General features: G+C 42.1%; 2 protein-coding genes across 2 annotated transcripts in view; both read left to right on the top strand.

Annotated features, from left to right (window-relative positions):
- The window catches only part of UBA2 (ubiquitin like modifier activating enzyme 2), a 34,535-nt gene extending 32,883 nt beyond the window's left edge, over positions 1 to 1,652 (top strand). The window contains exon 17 of the mRNA XM_001362216.5: positions 773 to 1,652. Coding sequence (XP_001362253.4) covers positions 773 to 957 — 185 coding nt within the window. The 3' untranslated portion in view covers positions 958 to 1,652. The remainder of the gene's footprint in view (positions 1 to 772) is intronic.
- Positions 1,653 to 6,298: 4,646 nt separating this feature from the next.
- On the top strand, positions 6,299 to 24,686 carry WTIP (WT1 interacting protein). The gene is made up of 8 exons (XM_007474753.3): positions 6,299 to 8,069; positions 11,078 to 11,179; positions 15,803 to 15,870; positions 16,197 to 16,259; positions 16,545 to 16,675; positions 21,616 to 21,667; positions 21,924 to 21,992; positions 22,228 to 24,686. The coding sequence occupies exons 1-8, from the start codon at positions 7,298 to 7,300 to the stop codon at positions 22,366 to 22,368; spliced, it is 1,398 nt and encodes a 465-aa protein (XP_007474815.1). The 5' UTR covers positions 6,299 to 7,297; the 3' UTR covers positions 22,369 to 24,686.
- The last annotated feature ends 2,893 nt before the right edge of the window (positions 24,687 to 27,579 follow it).

Below are 27,579 nucleotides of genomic sequence, written 5' to 3'. Positions count from 1 at the left end.
GGTTAGTAAGTGGGGGTTAAATGACTTCTCCCAGGGTCAAGACAGCTAGGAAGTGTCTGAGGACAGATTTGAACCTAGGACCTCCAGTCCTGACTCTTCATCCCCTGCCTCCTAAGTCATTTCTAATTCATAAATAGCTAATTGGGAGGTGTTCAATCAAACTCTCAATCCCTTCCCAACCCTATAGGTGATTGGGAGTGGCTGGGAGATGGTCGCAGAATCAGCAGGAAGAGAATCACTGTCTCTTTTATCTATTAACTAGGTTTTATGGGGGAGGGGGGAATTCCTTGGAGTTATAAGAACAAAGGAAAGGTAAAAGTAAGTACACCAATTGGAGCCTCTAATCTAGGACCCAGATAGGGATCATCAAGTATATGGAAAAAAAAATTTCTTAGAGGTGTCTTGACTTTTCTAGAGTTCTTTTGAGTATGAATATGCTTCTCAGATTAAATGAGACTTGCATTTCATTTATACTTAGGCATTTCCAGGATGCTTTTAATCAAGCATTAAAGTGAGCTACTTTTCCTTTGTCTTATCTCCTTTATTCTGGACCTTTTACTTTTCTATGGAATGGTCACTCTTGGTCTTATATACTCTAGGAACTTTAAAGATGGATTGTATAACTTACATTTGAAGTGTATATAAAATAGGACAGATTGCTCTTTGAGAAGAGTGCAGTGGTTCTTTTGAGAATAATAATTTGAAATGGGAAAATCAAATGGGAGCATATTTCATTATAAACCAGTATTTAAAAGTGATTTTTTTTAACAAGCTCAAGATCAAGATGATGTGCTGATCGTTGATTCAGATGAAGAAGCCCCTTCAAGTAATACTGCTGATGTCACTGAGGAAGACTCAGCCCGGAAGAGAAAGTTAGATGACAAAGAACATGTCAACGCAAAGAGGCCCCGTACAGAACAGTCTGAAGAGCTAGATGACATTATAGCATTAGATTGAATGAAAATAAACTTGATAATTTTCTTACTGTCTTATGTTATCTGGGCATTTGTGTTAAATGACCAGAACTAGACTATTTATGTCCTTTGTTCCAAAGGAAAATCACATCACTGACTTGAAAATGAGTCTTTTTTTCCTCCTTGATAAAACATTCATTCGAATAGAACCATTAGAAATGTTCCAGTATGCTGTATTGAACGTAGTAGGAATTTAGTTTTTAAATACTTGAAGAAAAGTATTTGCTTAAAAAGTCATTAGATAAAAGACAATACACAGTGCATGTTACAGCTTTTTATGTAAATACCTTTAGGTATAGTAGTTAAAAATACTGTGGTTTAGTAAAATTAATATCCTGATTATAAATACTACACCTTTATTTTTGGCTAGGAAAAAATATTTTAGCTCAGATTTAATTGTTTTCACATCTTCAACTAAACTGAGATGGACTCAAAGACGCTTCAAGTGCTGTGTGTTGAAACTTGTTTTAAAATATCAACTGGCACTATGTACATTACTGTAAAACAATGTTAATTTACTCAATTTTTCAACTTGTACTGCCTGGTATGTCAGCATCAGAAAATTTTTGTGTATTGTTACAGTTTCAGGTTATTTATATTTGATGTTTTGTAAAACTCAAATACTCCTATGCTGTACCTTTAAAGGACCAAATAAATGATATCTGAATACTTGCTATACATGCCTGTACAGTCCAAGTTAATGCTGACGTTGTGGGTTTTACATAGTATCAGTATCTTTTGCATACATATTTTTGTTTTGAAAAGTTTAGACTATATTTAGAATTTGAAAACCCCAGCTTTGTGGAAGAGTCATTTAAAAAATAAGCTGCTCATTAATATTTTTCTTGAACTGTTAGCTAAAATGATTGATTTACATTTTAGAAAGCCTTACTTAAGGGTATGAGATTTTGTGCCTTTTCTGAAGATATATGTATATATCCTTATGAGGAAGTTTGTTTTACTCATACCTAAGACTTATATACCTAAGGGCTATACATCTAAAGATGATGTTTTGATTTCAAAAGTTGATAAAAATTTAAAGGCCTTGGCAATTAATTGGGTAAAGAGGGATAAGAATGAAGAGATCATGATGATATCTAGGTTTTGAGCCAGATTGACTTGAGAGGATGGTGATGCCTTCAACCATAATAGAGAACTTGGGGGGGGAGGGAGAAGAGCTTGGGAGAAATAATAATAAATTGTTTTGGACATGTTGAGATTGTTTTTCATGGGATGTTCATTTTGATATGTCTAATAGTTGGAGATGCAAGGGTGTAGTTCAGAAGATATTAGAGCTGGATAAATGGATTTGTGTCTTATTAAGATGATAATTGAATTCACAGTAGCTAATAAGACTGCTTAGAGAAATAGGGTACAAGAGAAGAGCCAAGGGAGAGGAGGACCCCAAAGCTAGTGGGTATGACTTGGATGAAGATCCAGCAAAGGAAACTGAGGAGTGATCAGAAAGGAGACCCAGAAGAGTAATGTCTTGAAAAACTAAGAAGTGATTGACAGTATCAAAGGTTACAAAGGGATCAGAATTTCTGGATTGAGAAAACATTAGATTGGGCACTTAAGAGACCATTGGCAAAAAAATCCAAACCATTGGTAACTTTTGGAGAGATCATTTATAGTTATGAGTTGAAAGCCAGAGGGAGGAAAGGAAGTGGAATCACCTATTGTAGACAGCCTTCTCAAGAATAATTTAGCCATAAAAGAGGAAGAATTATGAGAAGATAGCTGTCAGATTGATGGGTCAAGTAAAGTGTTTGTGAGAATGAGGGAGATGTACATATTTGTATATAATAGGGCAGTAGCCAGTAAATGGGGGAAATCAAAGATAAGTGAGAGTGGGGAGAAGAAAGGGGACAATCTGCTGGAGATGTTGAGATGAAGTGAGATTACATGCATGTAGAAGGATTTGCCTTGGCAAGGAGAAGAGCCATCTTATGAGGTAGGTGAAAGAGAAGATATTTAATGGGCTTTAAGACGCTTAGTAAATGTTAGATATTGAAAGCTGGATGGAATCTTGGAAGTCACCTCACCAACCCCTACATTTTTTCTTTAAGGAAATGTGATGTAGAAAAATTGCATGGTCATTACTCAGCAAGTAGAGAAAGCATTCCAATTTCCTCCAAATCTACCTTTTTTTTTTTTGTCAATAGGACTGTATTTTGTCCAGTTTTTGAACAGGGGAGTGACATGATCAGACTTATTAAAGAAGATCATTTGGCAGCTCTGTGAAGATAGATATCTCTGCCGGCACTCCAAAGGCTTTTCTTTCACAGTGTGAAAATGGCTAATGATCCAAATGAGACTATAACCAGCACTTGAACAAGATAACTACTAGCATTCCCATCAATCTGAAAGATATTTATCATTGTGCTTGTTCCTTTTTTTAACCTTTCTGTCTTAGAATTGATACTAAGTCATGACCTTCCCAATGTCACAAGCCTGGAAGTGTTAGACCATATTTGAATCCTGGACCTCTGGACTCTGGCTTAGCTCTCTACCCACTGTACCACCTAGCGGCCCATTGTGCTGCTTCTTGGTCTGGAGTCACAAATGAAAGATGATGTGAGCATAATCTGTTATTCTTATATGTACCCCCAAATAACCCAAAGATAATTGAGACCAAGTAACTACAGACTTTAAGTATTTTTTTGATTTTTTTCTTGTTCTGACTATCCATCCATCTTATCTATCAGTCTATCTAATCCAGGGGTCCCCAAACTTTTTACACAGGGAGCCAGTTCACTGTCCCTCAGACCGTTGGAGGACTGGACTATAAAAACAAAACAAAAAAAACTGAACAAATCTGTATACCGATGTCTGGGATAGTTGAGGGGCCTATCACACCTTGCACAGGCCCATCACTGCCACCACTATTACAGGCAGCAGTATACACAGTGTGGAATCCCCTCTCCCAGATCGCTGCTCACCATGCCAACATCTTTCTTTGTGCAGCCACATAATCCTTTGTGTAGCACCTCTTTCTTGTTCAGTTACTCTCAGAACAAGGTGCCAAGCAAAGGATTGTCACCGGAAGTAGTACTGTACATGAGCAATGCTGCGCTTTGTGGAGCCACTACATACAGTGCTCCTCTCACTGACCACCAATGAAAGAGGTTTCCCTTCTGGAAGTGCAGTGGGGGCTGGATAAATGCTGTCAGGGGGCCCCATGTGGCCCACAGGCCATAGTTTGGGGACCCCTGATCCAATCTATCCATCATCTCCAGTCTATATCTGTCTGGATTTGAGTACATATGTATGTGTATTTTTTTAGGCCTTGTTCCTGGATTTACTATGCATGTCCCAAACTTCTTTTTTCAAGCACATTCTACTTCAGACATCTCTTGAAGACTTTTTTTCCCCTAACTACCAACCTAGTTTACACCCATATCAACCTCTTGCTTCTACCATTGTTAACGCCTACTAATTATTCTCCCAGATTTCACTCCCCTAGCCAATTCATTGTGTAGACAGATGCCAAAATCTTCCTAAAATTTGACCATGTCATTTTTTGTTCAGAAATTTTCATTGGACTTCTGTTGTTTTTTAGAATAAAATACAAATGCCTTAACTAGGTATTTATTATTGTCCACAGTTTAGTTCCAAGCTACTTCCCCAATTTTATTCACCTTTTATTTCTCTTCAGTGTTTCTAGGCACAATTGATTACTCTTTGTTCCCCAAACTTGATGTTCTACTTTTACCTTTTTCTAGAGGCCATTCTCTATGCATGAAATGCACTCTTGTTTCGGATTCTCAGCATCCTCATATTCCATCAAAGTTAATTTTAGATGGCACCTTTTGTGAGAAGTTCCTCCAATTTTTTGGTTTTCCTCAAAATACCTTGCACTTATTTGTGTACATTTTATTCCTTCAGTAGAATGTAAGTTTGCTGAGGGCAAGGATTATTTTTTGTATATGCTTTCAACATCTTGAAAAACATTAGGTCCTTACTTATATACAAGCTGTTGAGTTAGATGAAGTACTTTGCACAAAATGGACATTGAATATTTATTGAAATGAAATTAATTTTCATTTGTGTTTTCTCATAGGCAAATCTGTCAGAAGGTGTAAAATGCATTAGTTTAGTTCGGACTAGAAAGGAATTAGATTGCATTTCTTTTGAAAAATTCAATAATATCTTGTCCTCTCCATAATGGTTATAGTTTTTACTATACAGGGAAGTTATAGTAATAATGATAAGTATGGTAAAGTGTAATTTACCTCTTTGGGCTACATTTGGGATTTTGTTATGAATTAGTTTTCTTAAGTACAAACGTTTTCTTTTTTAAAAAAAGAAAGTTTCTATGGCTTCAAATGTTTGCCCATACTTTTTCTTGGTGGGCAGAACTGTTGGACCAATAGCTAGAAGTTATGAAGAGGCTGATTTGGCTCAAAAAATAAATGCTACTTAAAATTAGTTTTCTAAAAAAGGAATAGACAATTGAATAGTGAATTCATCACTATCCACCTTCAAGCAGAAACTGGATATTGTAGAGGGAAATTCTGCTTCTGTGAGAGCTTAGAGTAGACCCTAGGGGCCTTTTTTTCAATTCATATTCTGATTACAAAGGCTGAATTCTGCCCTATCTACTCTTCACATTTACCTTTCTTTTGTGGCTTTTTCATTATATTGCTGAGCAGATAGGTCATGCAGCAAAAAATGGGCTCTTAATTTCCAATATATGACAAATTTCTGGTTACAACTTTCATTTGAGAAAGGCTAGTAACATCACCAAGGACCTTTCCTCCAGAAGAAAGATTGGCTTTGGAACACCTAGGTATAGGAGCAACAGCAGTGCCCAAGGCAGCTAATTTAGCTCTGACCCTGTCTAAACAGTGGACAAAGTGGTGGTACAGGAACTTTGGTTCCTTACCGTTCATAAATAGTTGGACCTCCTATTGGTTTTTGGCATTTACCCTTCCTTTTGGACACTCCCTTCTGGCTTTGAGCTGAGAAACTCTCCTACCTGGGGCGCTGTCCACAGTCCTGGGACACACCCTTGCTGGAAACATTTCCTAAGCCTATTGGGTGCCATTAAGGGTTCTTTTCCTGACGGTTGTAATTAAATGTTAGGCAGGACCCTAGTGTACTATTCCAGATTTGTGCAGTGAGGACACTTGTGAGGTCCAGGCCAGAGGCTCCAGGAACCAACCCTACAAAGTTTCAAACGGTGACAGGAAAACCAAGAATGTTCTAATCCCAGAGATTCCTTTTAAGTTTTCTGTGATTCAAAGCTACTGCCAATGTAAATGGGTGGGTGGGTGGTGGTCCATAATAAACACTGACCTGGAGCAGGCTGGGAATTGCCTGATGCAGCGGAATGTGGGGAGAGGAAGAAAACACTCAAGTAAGGTTTCTCTAGAGTTTTCCTCATTCTTTGGCTAAAGCTAAATCTAAATATTGGGCAGTTGTTTCCTTCTCCGAAATAGCTCAAGGGAGACTTGCATCACGTCTGGCAGGATTGGGGGCACCCTAGTTCCTGGTCGTTAAGATGCAGGCAGGCAGATCCAGAAGTCGCAGTTTTCCAGCTTGGGCAGATCAACATAGATGCAAGCTTGCTGTTCAGTTCCAGCCGAAGCTTGCCTTCCTAAATCTAAGGATCTGTGGCAGGCGGATTCCCGCCTGCTGTCTTCTCTTCCTTTTCTAGCGGTTCCACCAGCATAAGTTCACGCTGAGAAGCAAAGTTGCCGGCGTGGACCGTCCACGAGAAAAATCGAGAAAGGCCAGTGCGCCACCTTCCATCCTGCACTCGCTTGGACCCAGGACTCCGGGAGGGTCACCCCCTTACTGCAGTTTTCATCACATTCCGGGCCGCAGCGCTCCTTTTCCTTCCACGCATTCCTGCCCCTCACAAAGGAGTCCCTCCTTTTTTTCCGGACGCGGCAGAGCCCAGAGACCCCGCGGAAGGAGAGGGGCGGGGGGAGGAAGGGGCGGGGGGAGACGGCTAGGACCAAACCCGGGAGTCCAAATTCCTCCGCGTCGCGCGCTGGTTCCTGTGCGGAGACCGCGCCTCGTCTGCAGGGGCCTGGCTCCGGGAACCTCCGGCGCCCGGTGACCCCGGTCCGGCTTCTAGAGGGGCCGAGCCGGATGGGCTCCGAGGCCTGGACGATGCAGCCACCTCCGCCGCCTGGCCTCAACGTCAGCCTTAGTCTCAGCTGCAGCGGGAGGAGGAGGCTGCGGAGGTGACGACTTGGCGCCGCGGTCCGGCCGGGGCCTCCTGGGAGGAGCTGGAGCCGGAGCCCCGCGCGACCCGCGCGCCTTCCTTGCCGGGGGCCGGGGGGCTCTGGGGACCGGGCCGGGGCCGGGCCATGCAGCGCTCTTCGGCGGACGCTGCCGCTCTGCTCCGCACCAGCAGGTTGCTAGCTGATCTGTCCCTGGACGAGCCGGGTGCAGACAGCTGGTGCCGAGGTCGGTCAGGGCAGAGGCCCGCGCCCCCGGATGAGGCGGCCCCAACCCGCGTCTGGAGGCTGGACGGCGGCGGCAGTCCGGAGCCCGGCGGCTTCGTAGATCGCAGCCAGCGGCGGACCGCTTATGAGGGCCTAGCCGCTCCCTCCCCAGAGCCCTTCACCAAGGCCGCGGGCGGCTCCCGCGGGGCCAGCCTAGCGGATCCAGAGGGCTGCGGGAGCCGACCCTGCAGCGCCCGCACCAGCGGCATCAGCCTGGGCTACGATCAGCGACACGACAGCCCGCGCTCCAGCTGCTCCGACCCTCGGGGGCCGGGGCCTCCCGAGCCGCCCCCAGACTCCGTGAACCCTGGGCTGGCCCGGCTTGGCGCCGCCGCCGCCCGCCCCGCCTGGTGCGGAGGCCCTGGGGCCGGCGGCGGCAGCGCCCGCTCCAGCGTCTCCAGCCTGAGCTCCCGGGGCTCTGGTGCCCACGCTGACCTGCTTCTGCTCTCATCCGCCCCTCCGCCCTCGGTCTTGGCAGGCCATGCCCAGCCCGCGGCAGGAACCCAGCTTCAGCTGCCTTACCAGGTGACCATGGGCCGGGAGGGAAGCCCCAGCACCGCGGAGCGGAGGCTCGAGGCGCTTACCCTGGAGCTGGAAAGAGAGCTGGACCTGAGAACGAAGAAGGAGTATTTTGGTGAGTGACCTTTGACCCGAATCGTTTTTGCTGGAAGTGTTTGCCTAGCCCATGTCTGGGGGCGGGGCAGGGGAAGTAGACTCGAGGATCGAGAGCCTCATTACTGTTCCACGGAACAAGGTCTATTTAGAAATAAAAGACTGCTCTTCTCTCCCTGTTCACCTGTTGGCCCTTACCTGTTCCTTTAAGTGATATAGGAGGCCTGAAGAAGAGAGAGTCAGTATTGGGGGATCCAGGGAGGCCTTCTTCGAAGTGAGCCTTGAGATGGACCTTGAAGGGTGGGCAGGATTTGGTTAGTTATAGGGGAGGAGGAAGATTTTAGGGATGGAAAATTACCTAGGCAAAGGTCAGGAGGCTCTAGCAGGAAAGTTATTGGGGGCGACGAAGAGATTAACCCTGCTGGACCTCATGATGGATGAAAGGAGGTTCAGAGCAGAAACTGGTCAGGGTTTGAAAATTGTATCTCATCTGTTTCTGACCCCTCTTCCAGCCTTTAGCACATAAGACCCCACAAAAAACAATTTTTGAGTAAACTGGAAAATAGGATTTTCAGATATTAAAAGTGTGCTTTAATATAAAGTTTATAACAAGTCACACTAAAAAGCATTCCTTCTTGCACTCCTTTCTCCCAGCCCCTACTTTTTATGAGTGAAAGACTAGAGGGACAGGTTGAAGATTTTAAGTGCTAGGTAAAGGAACTTAACATATTTTTTCCAATAGGCAATAGAGGATCACTGGAACCTTTTGAACAGGGAAATGACATGGTCATTTGTATGCTTTAGGAAGATTATTTTAGCATAGGTGTGGAGAATGAATTGAAGAGCAAAGAGGCTAGAATCAGGAAGGACTCTAGGAACAGATTCTTAAGATACAGTAGTCCAAAAGGGTGGTTGGTCCTGTGAATAGAAAGAACATAGATGAAAGAGATGTGTAGGAGAATTGACTGGAGTTTCTGGTTAATTGGATGTGTTAAGGAGAGAACAGAGTCAGAGACCACTGAGAACTTGAGCCTGGTGTACCTGCCTAGAGACTTTCTGCTGTTCTCAAGTTTTACCTTTTTCCTTTCCCAAACCACAAACAACTAATTAGGAAATTGAACAACTAATGCTTCTAGAATTGTCAAATGTTTTAGTTGCAGTTCCATTTAGGAGACCCCTATAGAATCAGCTTCCAGATTGTCAGCAAATTTGGATTTTCATATTTTGGGTTTATTTGAAGAGAATATAACTCTATACATAGTGGCCAAAAAGTCTTAGTGCAGTTTTCTAAAGCTCAAAATTGCACAATGACTTTTGGGATACTATATATTATATATGTTTAACATTTCCTGGTCTTAGGAAATTTTAACATTTCCTGGTCTTAGGCCTTAGTGGTCTCTGCCCCAAATATTCAACTGTTCTATCCCTCAAACACTCTTCTCAGGTGGTACCCAGTGGAGGGTTCTAGCTCTTGGAGTTGGAGATTCAGTTCAGTTCAACAAACATTTATATGTGTCTGTCACAGCTGGGCTCTTGTTTGGCTCTGAGGATGCAAAGATGAACAGCAGTCTCTGACCTCAGAGAACCTGCAGTCTAATACAGTGGATATCGGTGTGTGTGTGTGTGTGTGTGTGTGTGTGTGTGTGTGTGTGTGTGTACACACATAGCTCCTGTTATGACCCATTCCTAGATGTGCTTTTGATGTGACTCACATATCCTATGTATGTGTGTTGTCTTCTCTCTGAGATAGTGCAATGATTATCCCTATTTTACAGATGAAGAAACTAAGACTTTAGAGGTTAAGATTCTTAAGTTTGTTCATGATGACATAGCTAGTAAGTATCTGGAGCAGGATTTGAATCCAGATTTTATGATTCCAACTCCATTGTTGTACTGGATTATTATTATTGTTCTGGACCTGTAAGCTACTTGTTTTGCTTTTGTCTTAATATCTCCAGTGCCTAGTACAGTGTCTGGCACTTAGGAGTCCCTTAATAAATAAATTGTCTCCTTCCCTGAGGGAGGGAGAGATCAGGGAAAGCTGTTTAGAGGAATGGCATGGGACTTTAAGTATTAGTAGGCCAATGCTCTCATTTTATTTTATTTTTAATTAAAAAAAAACAAACCCTTACCTTCTGTCTTAGTATTTATTCTAAGACAGAAAAGCAGCGAGATCTGGGCAATGGGGGTTAGTAGTTTGCCCAGAGTCACATTGGTAGGAAGTGTCTGGGGTCATATTTGAACCCAGGTCCTCCTGACTTCAGACCTGACACTGTCTGCTGAACCACCTAGATGTCCCTAATCTTCTCATTTTAAACAGAGACCCAGGGAAGGAAATTAACATTAAAGATCTTCAGGGGAAGAGTGAGGACTAGAACCCAGGTGTCTTAGTTCTAGCCCAAATATTTCCTGTTGTAATTGGAACTACACTCATTCCTTTTATTCTTCAACCAACCTTACTGGAGGTAAATGGATACATAATAACAATATTTTTATGTTTATATAGTACTTTATAGTTTACAAAGTGATTTTTATCAAAGCAATCTCGTGAGGTGTGTAGTGCAAGTATTCTGAGTCTCATTTTTATGGACAAGGAAATTGAGGGCCATAGAGCATAATTGAAGTGGTCATGCTTCTAACCCAATATCAAACCAAGATTCAAACTCAGATCTTCTAACTGAGTTGAATGCTCCTTCTCTTCACCAAAGAATGACCTTGTCCTGGGCTAGGAGTAGGGGTGATAGGATTTCTTGGTTCAAATGAAGAAATTGTCAGGTAGGGTTGGTGTTCTCTGGTATTGAGGTACATAGAATTTGTGAGGGAGAAGTTGACTCTGCCTTGAGGCTTAGTTCTCAGAGCTCTGACTGGGGTCTTTATGTGGTAATGGTCAGATATGTCACTAAATCTGCTACACCTTGGGAAGGAGGAAACGTAGGCAGGGAGGAGGGCCCATGCAACAGGTCCATCAGTTTGGGAGGTTAAGTGTTCTGCTGTGATTTACTAAATATTCTTTTTCTTTCCCTCTTTTAGGGATTTGTATAAAGTGCAGGACGGGTATCTATGGTGCAAGTCAGGCCTGCCAGGCTATGGGGAGCCTTTACCATACCAACTGCTTTACCTGCTACTCCTGCGGTAGGTGCACCAGAATGGGCAGACAGGCACCTAAAAAGGGGCACATGCTTCACTTGTTGAAGTAGGAGGTACCAGGTAAAGGACATGCAGACATACAATCAGGAAACATAGGGGCACATATGTAAAAGATGTATATTTACTTATTAGTGGCAGAGAGGTGGACATATATGAAGAAGATTGAATCAGGAGTGATCAGGAGATCCTTGTTGGAGGGAACTCTGGATTGGTTTCTAGTGACTGGAGTTCCATCAGAGATGATTGGTGACAACAGCTACTGGGATAGACTCTAGTGGAGGGACTTCTCTCCTTGTAGTATTGTTATAGGAAAAGTTAAGTTAAGGTGTGTAAATTTGCAAAGGGCTTTGTAATTTTACACACCTTAACTTAACTTTTCCTATAACAATATACAAGAGCTGTGGAAATGACTCCACTCATATCTTTTGGACTCTTCCTTCTTTGCATTTGCTTTCCTTCTTTTGGACTTCCAGCAATATGAAGAGGAGGAAAGGGGATTTTCTGCCATCTGTCTTGTTCCTACTCTTTAGGCAGTGGTGGCTTTTTTGGAAGTCCAAGGGAGTGAAAGGAGAGGGAGAGGAGTCCAAAAAAGATGGATAGGATCTTTCCTATAGTTCCTGAGAAACATGGAAGGACTGATGAGGAAGAATGTGTCCTTTACAAGAGTCCATCTTCCCTGATGTGCAGTGACCAGTCATCTTTGAAGCAAGGATCTCCTGGTTGCCTCTCCTAAAAGATGGAGTTCTAACAAGAACCAATATGTACACTAAGAGAACAAATATGATGGAAGTGGAGATACAGGAAAAGCCTGGCATTGGAAGGCAATGATTGGCTAGGGTAGTGGGCTTTGCTGGCCTTATCCGTTCTTAGAATCATGTCAGTTTTGGGTTTTTTTCTGGGAAGCCAAGGAGCCTGAGGCCAAATGTGAGGATTGGTAATAGGGTCATATATCAGTTGTTAGAGTATTTGCTTAAAAATAATTGTAATGGGGGTAGCTGGGTGGCTCAGTGGATTGAGAACCAGGCCTAGAGATGGGAGGGCCTAGGTTCAAATCTGATCTCAGACACTTCCCAGCTGTGTGACCCTGGGCAAGTCACTTGACCCCCATTGCCTAGCCCTTACCACTCTTTTGCCTTGGAACCAATACACAGTATTGACTCTTAAGATGGAAGGTAAGGACTTAAAAAAAATAATTGTAATGATATCTTTTAATTTTATATCACCTACATTTCCTTTATATGCCCCTTACTGCTACTTCTGAGAAGAACTGTCCTTAACAAAGAGTAAAAAAAATAAGTCAAACTACCTCCATATTGAAGTAGTCTGAGGTTCTCAGCAATATTTCATTATCTGCCCCTCTCCCCCCAAAAGAAAGTAAAAGAGGTCCCTTCTCATATCTCTCTTTGGGTCTAAACTGGTCATTATATTTCAGTTTTTAGTTGTTTAGTTGTTCTTTCCGTTAATACTGTTGTAGTTGCTCTTATATTGTTTTCTTGGTTCTTACTTCACTTGGTTCTTGTGTTTTCCCGTGCTTTTCTATATTCACATTCTTTGTTACAACACATTAATATTCCATTATATTCATGTACCTCAATTTTTTTTGGTCATTTCTCCAATCTGCAAGTCATTTGCTTTTAATGTAAATTTGAATATTTTCCTAAGAATTATTTTGATATTGGTGGTGGAGAAGGGAGTGCAGCTGGGTGGCTCAATGGATTGAGAGCCAGGCCTAGAGTCGGGAGATCCTAGGTTCAAATCTGGCCTCAGACATTTCCTAGTTATATGTCCCTGGGCATTTAACTCCCATTGCCTGGCCCTTACCACTCTTCTGCCTTGGAACCAATACATAGTATTGATTCTAAGACAGAAGATAAGGGTTTAAAAAAAAAAGAGTTATTTTGATGGGATAAAATAGTAGGAGAAAAGCCAGTCCTTTGTGTTTTCAATTTTGTTGGTTTAGGGATGTTATCCCTAAGGGTATGTCTGTCTTACTTCAGGCAGGTCCAGCACCCAGACAGACTGAAGGCTGCCCACTTCATCACTCTCCATTCTGTCACTGCCCTGGGGATACTGTCCATATCAGCAAACTACGCTTAGCTGGGGCTGGTACCCATGTAGAGGGTGTAGGTGGGCTTAACCTATACTAGGTAAATCATCTTTCTTTTCTTTTTTAGACTTAGAACCTAGCCAGGAGGTTATAGGTCTCATTAACAATAAGTGAAGAAGAATAAACCAAAGGTTGATATCTTGGCCACTGAGACCTTCACTGTGAGGATAACTAAGAGAGAGTGATAATACTTCTGTTGGTTGAATAGGTGTGTAAAATCTCATCATCTGTAAAATGGAGATAAACCCTGCTACGCTGCTTCTTCTTTCCTATGGTTGTGGTGAGAGTACATTTGCTCATTCATCTATTTGTTCTTTTTTTCTCTCCAAATAAACACTTTATTTGTAATTTAAACCTTGGTTTAAATGTCTTGGTTCTTTACTTCATTCTGCATCCATTCACACAAATCTCTGTTTCTCAGAATTTTTCATATTTATCATTACTTATGTCACAGTAACATTCCATTAAAGTTATAAACTACTATTTTCAAATAAATATTTTTTAAGCCCCCACTGGGTACAGCTCATGGTGTAAGGTGCTGGGTGACACACAACATTAAGTTAAGATAGTCCTTCTGATGATCCTTGTCTAATAGGAGGACAAGATTCATACAATGTAATGTTGTATATTATAACTGCACTATGGACTTGTAAAGCAAAATGATTCTTAAAATTTAAGGAGGGAAGATTGTTATTGTTTAGAGGATTAGAGAAGACCTCATGAAAGATGTGGCATTTAAGTTGAGCTTTAAAAGATGGGTAGAAATTCAGCAAGTGAAGAGAGAGAGAGAGAGAGAGAGAGAGAGAGAGAGAGAGAGAGAGAGAGAGAGAGAGAGAGAGAGAGAGAGAGAGAAGACATTCTAGGCTTAGGGAACACTTAGCAAATGCATGAAAGGAGAGTGCTATGGGTTTTTGGAAGAAAGAGCAAACCGTTTACCTAGAACATGGATTTTATATAGGCTAATAATATGAGATAAGACTGGAAGGTAGTGTGGTACTAGATTGGGAAGGCCCTTACATGCCAGCAAAGGGAATTAGACCTTTACATAGTTGGCAGTAAGCAGCTACTGAAAGTTTTTGAGTTGAGTGAAATGAATATATTTCTGCAGGATGATTATTTTGGAAGTGATAGGAAGTTTGAGTTGGAGGTAGAGAAAGAAGGGGTAGAAAGAAACTATTGCAGTTGTACAGGTGGATGGTAATGAAGGCCTGTTCTAAGGAGGTGATGGATATAGATATAATATCGAAGAGGGGACAGGTGTCAGAGGTTGTGGAGGTAGAACTAAAATGTAAGAAGTGAGGGAAAGGGAAGAGTCAAACCAATCCTAGATACTTAATAGCCGGGGTCATTCCAGTAGAGATTTGGGTCCTTTCAAGTAGACATTGGTCCATTTATGATTTTTCTTTGTGAATTCATGGAGTTGTGAATCCTTTTAACACTACTCTCATTTAATTCACATCTCTCATCAGTTCTACTTGGTTGTTCTCTCCAGCACCTCAAATTCATCTCGTCCAAAAACCAAATTTTCATCAGAATTATTTTGGTTTGTGCCTTCAGAATTTCTTTTATGAAAGCATTTCATCCCTCTTGGTGTGACATCTCCTTTAGAATTTTATGGATTATGATTCTCTTTTCTCTGAAATCTTTGCTCTTCCCTCTCCCAAGATCTAGGCTATATTTCAAATTATGTGCAACTTTTCTATAAGATGAATTCTGTGATGAAGTCACTACATCTCAAAGTTCCCACTATATCTCAAAGTTCCCAACCTTTTTAATCAGCAACTATTCTTTCGTGTTGGTTATAATTAGATGCAGAATATCAGTTCCCATCCATTCACTTTTAAAGGATTAGATTTTTATATAGCAGGTCAGAAATCTGTTAAATTTATTTGCTTTTGGTCAAAGCAGAGCTTAGGCAGATCCAGGTAATTGAAGTTTCTCATTACTGCTACATTATGCCTCCATGCCAGATTTGTGGTGATTCTTGAGCTCTTCATCTACTTGCTATTTCTATCTGGGTAGACTTCAATATCCATTGATCTTCTCTTTTGGTTCTTAAATTTCTTAATATTAATATATTCCATTACTATTTTAATCTAGTCTTCCAAAGGCATATTTTAATCTTAAGTTTAAATATCACTGATGTCTTTGAAATCATATGTACCTTTTTAATGATATAGCAAAAGGCACCAAAAATGAAGGGGCATATGAATAGAAGAATCAGAGTGGAGCTTTGCCATGAAAGGTAAGGGATATCTGTGGAGGGGAGTGGTCAGGAGAGTAAAATAGAATATAGAAGTCAAGGATGATGAAGACTGAGAAGAGGCTAATTGGATTTAGCAGTACAGAGATTGTTGGTAACGCTGATCAGATCAGTTTTGGAAGAAGATGATGGGGGTTAGCTCTTCCTTTCTTTGGGGTACAGAATTTTATGGTACTACCAATTTTTTTTTCCTGTAACCTTAATAACTGTTTTCCTGTTTCCTCTACTTCTTTCATAGGGAGAAGACTCCGGGGAAAGGCCTTCTACAATGTAGCTGGGAAAGTCTATTGTGAGGAGGACTTTCTGGTGAGTCAGGACTTTGGTAGTCGGGCCTGTGAGACTGATGTTGGTGGAAATGCCTATGGAAGTAGAAATGCACAATGATGAGTCTTGGCTGGGCTGGCTTTTCCCCCCCTACTTTTTTGAGATTAGATATCCTGGTGATCTCCCTTCAGACAAGAAAGGGGCATATGGAATAGTCAGCTGCTTCTGCTATGTCATGACTAAGGACTGGATAATAGGGACAGGAGAATTCCTCAGAGTGGGGCGTTTTGAGAGGATGGGAGGGGTTCTTTAGCATTGGCTGGTATATTTAACATGACTGGTTATAGGTTTTCTGTCCTCACTCTCAGTACTCAGGGTTTCAGCAGACTGCCGACAAATGCTTCGTGTGTGGACACCTCATCATGGAGATGGTAAGAAAACCAGCTCCTTCTTGCCCAAGCCCTTGGATCACCTACTTTAGGGACCTCCAGAACTTCTCTCAGAAGTTTCCTTTGTTTGTTCTATGACTCCCAGAGGCTACACTGAAGCTTGTTCCCTGGGTAGGGGTGTGGGTGCCTCCTGAAAGAACCAGGTCTTTCTGTTGTAATTTTTCATGTCTGTGTTTCTGAATGTGTGTCTCTGTTTCTTGCCTTCCTTCTCCCTCTGTGTTGTCTTTTTCTCTCTCTCTGTCTCTTCTCTGCCTCTTCTGCCTCCAGATTCTCCAGGCCCTTGGGAAGTCCTACCACCCCGGCTGTTTCCGATGTGTTGTGTGTAATGAGTGCTTGGATGGCGTCCCTTTCACCGTGGATGTCGAGAACAATATTTACTGTGTCAAAGATTATCACATGTGAGTGATTTAGGGGCTGTGGAGCCAAGAGCCTAGTGTGATTCTGTGACAGGTGTGACTCTGCAACACGTGTATATGATATGTGTATAGTCCCTAGTCCAAAGGCATGATGCCCTATCATATGTCATAGATCACAGGAAAAACATTAGAGGTCATCTGATCTAAACCCCTCATTTTACAGATGAAGAAAATGAGGCCAAGAGGTCAAGTGATTTGCCTAGGGTCACACCAGAAGTAAGTGACAGAGCTGGGGTTTGTGTCCATATTCTTTGTCTCAAAATCTAGTAATCTAATCACTGCCCTGAGGCCTTTCCCCACTCTGAGACTGTGACCTGACCTTGCACTGGTCTGTTTTTTTTTTTTTCATTCTCCTGCCTCATTGCTCATTGTGATGTTTCTCTGGCTTGTTTGTCACTACTGGCTTCTCTGTCACTGTCTTTAATTCTGTGATCCTATTTTTCAGATTGAAGCATTAAAGATTTTGCCTTCTTATTCTTTTCAATGTAGATAGGGTCATAATAACCTTACCAATTATGATAACTCATCCTTAAAGCATTTTACAGTTTACAAAGCATTTTCATTGCCACAAACCTTTGTAATAGTGTTTATCTTTCACCCCATTTTACTGATGCTGACACTGAGGCTCAGGGAATTTTAAGTGACTTGCCCAAGGTCACACAGCTATTACGTGCTTGCCATTCCACCCCAAGTTCTGAATCTGTTATTGTTCAGCTCATGGACCCCATAAGTGTGATCGATGCTTTTTAGATATTGCTTTCCTTCTTTTTGTGGGATCTTAGCTTGTTTCTCTGTTTTGTTTCCTTGGGGATTAAACTCTGGATGACTCTTGTGCCTAGGCCTGAACCAGGCTTTGTAGAACATTTCCTATCTGGCTATTTCAGGCCATGGAACACTCTCAGATGCCATATCCATATGTGGGGGCCCACCTTCTCCCTCCCAGGCCATGGAATCAGAATCTCTAGTTTGGAAGAGTCCTCACAGTTTTGTAATCAAACTGATATCTGGGCTGGAGCCCCTATAAAACATTTGATTCAAGTGAACAAGCATTTAGTAAGCACTTACAGAATACAAGGCCCTATGATAGGAATGGAGGATACAAAGACAAAATGAAAGACAGTCTCTGGCCTTAGGAAGCTTTTATTCTATGGGGAAGTATGACTTATAAACAGCATATAATAAATACAAGATATTTTGAGACTAATGGTCTCTCTGCTGGAAGATCTCCAGTGATAGGAAACTCCTCACCCTCTCATGACAGTTCATTTGACTTTTGGAAATCTGATTCCCTTTAATATCTATCCATTGCCCCTGTTTCTGGATCCTGAGGCCTAGCAGGACAATCTTATTCCTCTTTCATGCATTTCATGCATTTCAGGTGCTTGAAGGCTTCTATTGTATCCCTCCCAAGTCTGCCCTTCTAGTCTTCTGTAGTCTGAATTTCCCCAGGTTCTTTCCCAGATGCTTTTATAGTACAGCTAGCTTTCAGTCTTTTTTTGTCCTGGTGCCCTCCTCAGGATCCACAACAGTTTATCAATGTCTTTCATTACCTAGTATGGAGAGTCTCCTAGACTTGGAGGAGGGAAAGTTTGGGTTCATCCAGTCCCTGATACCAACTAGCTGTGTGATTTTAGGCAAGCCGTTAACCTCTTTGAGTCTTATGGTGACAGTAACATCTGTACTCAAATGAGATAATCTAAGCAAAGGACTTTGAAAGCTATAAGATGCTATGTAAATATTTATTAGTGTTACTTTAAGAAGCATAATGTCCAAAGTTGATTATTATTGATTTAGTCTGACCAGGTCAGAGGCAGGACAAGGCAACAAGCATTTGTTAAGTACCTGCTGCATGCCAGGCACTGTGCTAAGAGCCAGAGATACAAATGCAGGCAAAAGAATGACAGTCCCTACTTTCAAGGAGCTTACATTCCAATGGGGATGACAGTACCCAGAAGGCAGTTGAAGGGGGTGGGATGAGGTACTCATACCGGGTCTTGGCCAGAAAGTTTGGAGGGGAATGAAGGTTGGCTAGTCTGGGCCACTCACTAAAATGAGGCCTTGAGAGGGACTCACCAATGGAGGGGTCTGGCATGGAAGGAAGATGCTCAAGGTAAGAAGACCATGGGGAAGAATGGGTGTGCTAGGATGATATTGCAACTGAAGCATGGTATGGCCTTGGCGTCTAGCCTTGGTTTCTTTATCCTGTAGTTATGCATTTGATTTTTTAAAACTTCATTCATTGAACTTTACAATTTTCTCTATTAAATTTCTTTTTGGATAATTGGCCAATTGTTCTACTCCAGTGATGGTGAACCTTTTAGAGACAGAATGCTGTGCCTTGACCTCCCTCTGCCTCTGCCCAAGTGTCTCTCCCCACCCCCATCCCAGACAGGGGAGGGAAAAAGCACTCCCATTGGCAGAGAGGTGGGTGCAGTGAGGACTATCCTCAGGGGCATGGAGAGGGGGAGGGGAACAGCTCTGCCCTAGTCCCTCTGGCTTTCTAGTAATAGACTCTGGGGTACGATGGCATGCGGGTCATAGGTTCACCACCACAATTCTAGTCTATTAAAATCATTTTGGATCCCAATTTTACCATTCATTGAATTATTTATTCTTCCCAACTTCATGTCATCTGCATACATGATAAGTATGTCATTTATGCATTAACCAAGTCATTCACTAAAATATTTAACAAAAAGACTTAAGCACTAAGCCTTGAGGTTTTCTGCCAGAACCTTCCCTCCTGGCTGCCATGTATTTTTTCAATACTCTTTGCTTTTAAACCATTTCCTTTTGTCTTAGAATTGGTACTAAGTATTGGGGTTCTAAGGCAGAAGAATGGTAAGGGCTAGGCAATTGGAATCAAGTGACTTGCTCTGGGACACATAGCTAGGAAGGGTCTGAGGTCATATTTGAACTTGGGACTTCCTATTTCTAAGTCTGGCTCTCTATCTACTGAGCCACCTAGTTGCCCACCTTCAACACTCTTGAACCTAATATTTCAACCAGTTCTGAATCAATTTACTTGCATTCAGCCCACATTCTTGTCCATGGGGATAAAATGAAGGATTTTGATAATTTTTTTATTGAAGACTGTTTCTGTGATGTTCCCCTGTCCAAAAGGAAGTGAGGTTAATCAGGCATGATTTATTCTTAGTGAATATAAGCTGGGTTCTCTTCTTTCTCTTCCCAAAGTTCCCAAACTGTTTCTTTAAGAATTTATCTTAAAATTTTGCTGAGAATGAAAATCCCGTTTTCACCTGCTTATACCTTAAAGACTATACCCGCTTTCTTTTTTTTGAAAACCAGACCATTTTCAGTGGAACTTAGCAAACATTTGCTAAGTATTTTCTAGGTGTAGAACACTGTGCTAGGGTTCTGCTGAAAAAGGGAGCAAAATTTAGGTGAGATAGATAATCCCTATCCTCATGGAATTTTTATTCCAGTAGGTACAGGATATGGCATATAGGCAAATAATTATATTACAAAATACCTGTCTTTTAGAACCAGATGCAGCTTGAATACTTTGTACCTCTCTAATGGATTTATAAAAGACTTTACAAACGTAAGCTACATTGTCTCAGCAGTCATGCCCACAAGTTTTCTTATTACTTTGGGAAGTAATTCATCTTGGCCTGTTTGCTTCAAATTTAGAGAATAGCAGCCTAATCTCCCTGCTCATTCAGAAATCCTCTGAGCAGCATCCTTGGCAAGTGGCCATTCAACTTCTCTTCAAACACCTTGATTGACAAGGGAGCTCAGTGTCTCATAAGGTAGCTCTATTCACTGTCGAAAAGCCCTGATCCTTAGAAAGTGTTCTTCCTTAAGTTGATCTAAAGCCTGCCCCTCTATAACTTCTGGCCATTGGTCTTGGTTTTTCTCTCTGGAGCAATTCTTTCTTTCCCATGACAGCTCTCTGATGTGTGAAGAAAGCTATTGTTTTCTCCCTTAAATGTTTTTTTTTTTAATGGTAAACCTCTTTACTTCCTTCATCCAATCTTTAATCACAATAGTAATAATATAATGCTGTGATAGCTGACATTTAAGTAGTGCTTTAAGGTTGCAAAGGGTTTTATGTATATTTTCTCATTGGTTGCTTCCTTTTACCCATGAGATGAGTAGGAGAGAGATTATCCCCATTTTATAAATGAGAAAACTGATACTTAGGCTCAGTCCCTTGCTTTGGTTACACAATATTAGTATGGGAGGCAGCTCTTTGTGCTTCTGTACATGTTGTAAGATTAAAAATTAATATCCAATACTCCAAGTATTATTTTTATAAGATTTATTAATAATCACTTGAAATAGAGGAATGTGATAGCCTGAGTAAAGAGGAGTTTACCTGGACTACATTCACGGGAGAAGAGAGAAAAGAGGGTGGAGTCACAGAAACTTTTAGGTAGAGAACATCAGGACATAACGTGGGAGCGAAAGCAAAGGGATTCTGGGAGATGAAGTCCAGGGGTACAAAATTCTGATTACACAATGTGCTTATCAGTATGATGGGGATCTTCTCCCCCAAGCCCACCTCATCCTCTGTATGTGTTCATCTGTTAGATGGAATTTCTCTTTGGGTTCTTTGTAAGTTACACGATTTAGAAATAACAGGAATCATTGTACAAGGGGAATTAGAGGATGCAATGAAAAACCTGGAAGGAGACTAGGAGGGAACCAAGAAACCAAACAGTGAAGAAAGTGCTCAAGTATCTGGTGGTGGTGGCAAGCATGGCTGGAAGACTTGAGAAAGTTATGGGAAAAACGTGCGGGAAGTGGCTTTGTGCCTGTGCGTGCCCTGCAAAGGAGTCTGGCTCATGGCTCTATCTGAAGCACTAGGACCCAGGAAGATATCTTTGAGCTGCTGGCGTATGGCTTTTCAGGTTCTGACTCTCATTTCTATATCTCTTTTTTTTCTCCCCCTTCAGTGTTTTTGCACCCAAATGTGCCTCATGCACCCGGCCCATCCTTCCTGCAAAGGTAGGGATAGCTTTGTGATTTGGATACCTTGATTCTTCTTTCAGCCTCATTTCCAGGGTCCGCTTAGGCCAGAGTCTCTGCCAGCCAGGGACTGGGGGGTGGGTAGTGAAGTTGGGGTTAGGAGTGTGTCCTGTATAGTTCAAGCACATTTACACCACTGAGCCCTGTAATTATGTGCAAAGCCTCTGAAGCACAGGCATGAATTTGTGCATGTGAGCATGCACACATGTTTATTACCTTAAATCTTTTTCACCAGGGCTGTGAAGAGACTATCCGGGTGGTGTCAATGGATAGAGACTATCATGTGGAATGTTATCATTGTGAGGTATTTCTAGGGGATTTCTGTGGGATTTTTGGGAAGGCTCTTCTGACCATTCCTGATGGTGGGGAGGAGGATTAGGTGTCAAATGGAGAACGGGCTCAGAGTGGGACGTGGTCTCAGGATGGAGATGTAAATGGGTCTGTGAGGCCTTAGAATGCTGGCTCTGGGGTAGAGGCTAAGACGGAGGTGATTGATCAAGCGTCCTGACAATATTGCTCTTGTGCATCTTCTTCCTCAGGATTGTGGGCTCCGTCTGAATGATCAAGAAGGCCGTCGCTGCTATCCCTTGGAAGGTCACCTGCTGTGTCGTAGCTGCCACATGGGACGCCTCCCCTCCCTGGCTCTGCCCAACTATACTATGCACATGACAGAGCTCTGATGGACTCCCTATTGGCTCGGGGCCTGTGCCCAGACTTGGGCGTTTTAAAATTCCTTAACCAGGTGCTTCTTTAGGCCTTTCCCCTACCTGCCATCTAGGAGGTTTTCTGGACCTTCTCACTGGTCCCCTCAGACATATTTAACCCTCTTCTCTCTGGGCTTTTATATCCTGAGAGATCACTGTGGAATGGAACCAGTTCCTACAAGTTTCTTCATGCTTGGGCTGGGCTGGGCTGGGCCCTTATACCTCCTTGCCATGAATTAATTTGTGCCACTTTTTCCTTTTGATTCTGGAATGGCAGCCTTGTGGCCCCATCCCCATAGTACCTTGAATCAGCAAATCCTGGGCCCTAAGCACTTGGGGTTGCTGAAAATGGGAATGACCCGGGTCCTATAGAGCCTAAGTCAGGGCAGGTCTTGTCATCCAGGATGTAGTTTTGAGCTGTTAGCCTGGCTCTTGCCTTCAAGTTTGAGTGCTCTCTTCACCTTCCTTCCTAAACAAACATTCTAGTCTCAGGGATCCCAAAACCTAGCCTGGTTTGGTAGAGGATTATTGATAGTGAAAGTTAGACAGATGGGTAGAAAAGATGCCTGGATTCTCAAGGAGAGCAGATTGGGAAATGGATTTATCTTTTTCTTAGTATACATTTTCACTACTCTCCTGGGACCACCTCCTCCAGGAAGTCCAATGGGCCATGTTGCTTGCTATCCAGTGGTGGTTCTAGACTGTTGTGCTTCTAAGACTCATTGTCTGCGAGCTTTTCTCCTCCACTATGAAGCAGGTTGAAATTATAATGGTCCCCCTGACTCCCCATAGGCCGTCTCTGAGCCTGATGATTCCAAGGGCAGAGAGCAGTAGGCCCTGGACAGATAGGATCAGGCTCCAGAGGCCAGAGTAATGGGCTCCTGGGGATTGTATCCTCCTATGATATAGGACATTGCCCAAAGCAGTGGTGCTGTGTCTACACCCAGGAAGACAGGAGGCATTGTCTTCAGGCTCCCTCCTTGCCCCTCCTGGTTTTGTCCCCCCCACCAGTCAGGATGGGGGGAGGAGTGGCGTATGTAGGACCAGGAGCGGTGTGTCTGGGTGGGCTTAGGAAGTGTGAGTGTTTGTGTGTCTTGTGAGGGTGGGCAGTACGTTTTCTTGGGATGGGTGCTGTGTGTAGTGATTGAAGTATAGCGTGTTTGTATGTGGCTAGTATGTTTGGAGCATGTCTGGTTAGGATGAATGTTGTGTGGTTGGGACAGAGGACATGCTTGTGTGTGTAGTTGGGACATGTCTGTGTGCTGTCAGAATAATAAAAAGTAGCTGTTAACTTGCCTGTGACCTTTCCTGGGTTTCTGGTAACTTCCACCTCCTGTTCAAATCAGGTAGCCTAGGAGGTAGTTAAAGGAGAAGAGATGCCCAGGCATGGAGTAAGGACTCCTAGCAATTGGCTGGATCCTCCGTGGGCCCTGTAGAATGAGTGTGGGGCCAAGTAGACTTCTTTTGGGGGTCCAGTAGTCCATTCCTCCTTTGCTATAGGCCAGGAGTCCCTTCTTCCTCACTCTGCTTTATCAACATTCTGTGGCCTTTTTTTGGTCCCATGTTGAGGTTCCTGGACTCCAAGGTGTCTGGCTGTAACTTGAGTGGCTAAAGCTATGTGTGTGATTGGCTGAGTTTGTGTGTGTCCTGGTGCATATATGTGGTTGTGGCAGTGATTGTGACTGCACACGTGGCTATGACTAGGGGCTGAATCTAAGCATAGCTTACTAAGGGGACTTTAGCTATCAAGATTCCCTGAGAAATAAGGATTCTGAGGGAAATATAGGAAGGGGACACACAGAAGACCCTGTTTCCTTGTGCTGCAGAGAATAGTATTTGCAACTTCATTGTATAGTTGATGCCAGGACAAAGGCCATAATTTGACTTAAATTAAGTTTTTTTCCATTGAGAATATTTTCATTTTCTTTAAAAGAATGATTTTCTTCCAAGAATTTGGACCAAGGTTGTTTCTGAAACTTTGTAGGAAATCCTCTAAATGCCCAGTTTGTATATTATGGAGCTGGTTTGTGCAGGGCACACAATCCAGTTGAACTATTTTTATATGAATTCTTCTATCACCTCAGAATGTGCTTCTGCCTCCTCTGAGGCTTCAGAGCATAAGGGAATGGGGATGGGGGGAGGTGCTTTTGTTTCTGTGTCCAGCTCCTTTGGCCTTTAAGGAAACGGAACTTTTGGGGAAACAAGATTTATTTATTTATCTAAAAGATTTGCTCATCCTTTTCTTAAGTTATCACTGGGATTTTGTTCTGTCCAATAAAAATGTTTTATAGCTACTTCTTGTGGTATTGGGAATGGAAGATACTGTGTGATGGGATATAAGCCTTATAGGCCCTCCAATCTGGGGCCTCAACTTGATGAGTGGCCTCTTGAGTTCATTGAAGATTTTGTCTTCTTTGCAAATCTTCTGTCTAAAATATACTGTTTAGTACAGGGACTCACGATGATTTATCTTAATGTTTTATACCTTGGCCAGTCTTCAGTATAGATGTTGGACTTGCCTCCATTTCCTTCCCTGAGAGTTGAGAGGAGAGGAATAGAAGAGTTGTCTTGAGCTTCAGTCTAAGTAACTGATAAGAGACCTCTCACAGAAACCTGGGTTTGTCAAGGTTGGTCTGCATTCTGTCAAAAGCCTGAAGAAAACACTGTCAGTATGTAGACTGCTTCCAGTCACTCAGGTCATTTTCTACAGAGCTCACTTTTCATACCATCCTGAATTGCTGGGTTCAGTATGTGCTTTTTTGGATGTAAGTGTACCTCAGTCAGCTTGAGTCTCCAGATCAGCTAGGAGCCTCTAAAATGAATCATCTGAATTCCATTTGTACCCAGCTAATAGAGTAGCCTTAAAAGTATATATTTTTGAAAGTAAAACATTTAATTGGGATTAAAATAATTAGTGGTATGATTGAGGAAATATTCCTCATTCTAATCTCAAGAGTTTTGAGTCACCCTTCTTCACCACACAGCATCAATCATCTTTCTTGGACTGCTTATCTTTGGTGGTACTGTTAAAACCAAACTCAGTTGCTTAACTTTTTCAGATTATTTTTCATAACGAAAAGGGTTAAGGGTGGTTCTTTTCCTTATCCTTGACTAGGTACTGCCTTACTTGCTGTCTCCAGTGTTGACTTTCCTCCTCCATAAATCTCTTTACCATTAGAGTTCAGGTCTTCTGATGAAAGTCCTCTTACATCTGGGCACAAAGTTCCTTGGGAAAAATGAAATCCTCGGAGCTTTTTCCAGAGAATAATTACTCCCTAACCTCTAGGAGATGTACTCAAAACACATATGCTTCTATGTCCCTAATACATAATGTGAGGTGGATTTATGTTCATTTGTTTGGTAACCGATGGGACATTTTGGGTACTGGAAAAGCAGCAAACATGGGCCCTTTTGCTGCCTTGCTTACATTATTCTTCTCTAGGTTTCTTATTCTATTAATTTCCCAAAGAGTGTATAATATCTGAGTTGCTTACCAACTGCTCCAAACTAATGTCACCACTGAAATGATCTCATCAGAGTCTTTTTTGTACATTTGCAAACAAGTGCTCTCACCACATAGTCACATAGCTCTGAGTGACTGGGCATTTAAAAGCCTTACTTGCTTCATTCATACTTTAGAAAAGATGAACTGTTGTGCAGAATTATTTTTTTAAAATTAGAAGAATCTTTGACTCTTTTTTAAAAAAAACATTGTTTTATTTGGTCATTTCCAAACATTATTCATTGGAAACAAAGATCATTTTCTTTTTTTCCCTCCTCCACCCCCCCCCACCTCTCCCATAGCCGATGTGCGATTCCACTGGGTATCACGTGTTCTTGATTCGAACCCATTTCCATGTTGTTGGTATCTGCATTAGAGTGTTCATTTAGAGTCTCTCCTCAGTCATATCCCCTCAACCCCTGCAGTCAAGCAGTTGCTTTTCATCCATGTTTTTACTCCCACAGTTTATCCTCTGCTTGTGGATAGTGTTTTTTAGATCCCTGCAGATTGTTCGGGGACACTGCATTGACACCAATGGAGAAGTCCATCACCTTCGATTGTACCACGGTGTATTAGTCTCTGTGTACAATGTTTTTCCTGGTTCTGCTCCTTTCGCTCTGCATCACTTCCTGGAGGTTGTTCCAGGCTCCATGGAATTCCTCCACTTAGAATCTTTGACTCTTAAATTCATCCTATTCCTAGGATTTCATGTTTCAGTAGGAACGTCCCTCCCTCCCGTCCAGTCAGAATACAATCACTATTTAATGTGGCCATACAGTTTATTGGACAAAGAAGAAGAAAAGAAATAGACCAAATACCCTACTTTGAACATCTGTTCAATTATTTTTCAAAACTCAGAGGAATGAGAATTAAGGGAGGAGTGTGTTGGATGTAATAAAAAATGTATTGTATTATATCAAGAAGATACTGTAATGAAGAATGCTGGGGAAATGCAGCCCACTGCCTCACATTTCAAGTCCCACTTCTGTTCACCCTCAAGACAGACGGGGAGCTTCAGTCTGACTGACTCCTTGTGTCTATTTCCTGCTTCCTGAAATGGTGAATAGGAAATGTTTCTCTGGGGCAAAAGAATAGGAAATGGAAAACTGAAAAATCTGTATGCCTAAACAGATTTTACCATTTCTTGATTGATTTCTCCTATCAGAATCCCATTGATTTCTCCTATCAGAATCTTTAAGGTGCTCTTTGTTCCTCAAAGCAGTGAAAACTTATGGCTGAGATTTATAAACACAGCCTTAGGTGTATTTACAAACATGCTCCTAGAGTGAATCTCCAGGATGATCTCTACCAGAAAGGAACCCCTGGGCTTTGAGTATCATCAAAAGTTATTGTCAGACTTATCCTGATAAACTGACTCCCCACCATCAAAAGGAAGTGCCAAGTATAGCCACAGTCAACAAGATATCTCGATCAGGATGATGCTGACTTGTTTCCTGAGCTACCTTTTCAAGAACTCATATGCATTATTTTTCTTGCTAGTGCCTGGTACTGTTTGGAAGCTTATAGTCCCAGCCAACTCTGATTTAGGCTTAGAAATTTTTAAACTCCCCAAATCCATTTTGACTCCTGCCAAAAAATTCTTCCCAATACCAAACAACCTTTAGATACTCTGTGGGGGTTAGGGCTACTAAATCTATGCTTGCCCTCAAATAGAAATGAAGGAG

Source organism: Monodelphis domestica, chromosome 1 (assembly GCF_027887165.1).
Source record: "Monodelphis domestica isolate mMonDom1 chromosome 1, mMonDom1.pri, whole genome shotgun sequence".
Taxonomy (NCBI): Eukaryota; Metazoa; Chordata; class Mammalia; order Didelphimorphia; family Didelphidae; genus Monodelphis; species Monodelphis domestica.
Note: the sequence above shows the minus strand (reverse complement) of the source record. Positions and strands in the feature narration are given on the sequence as shown.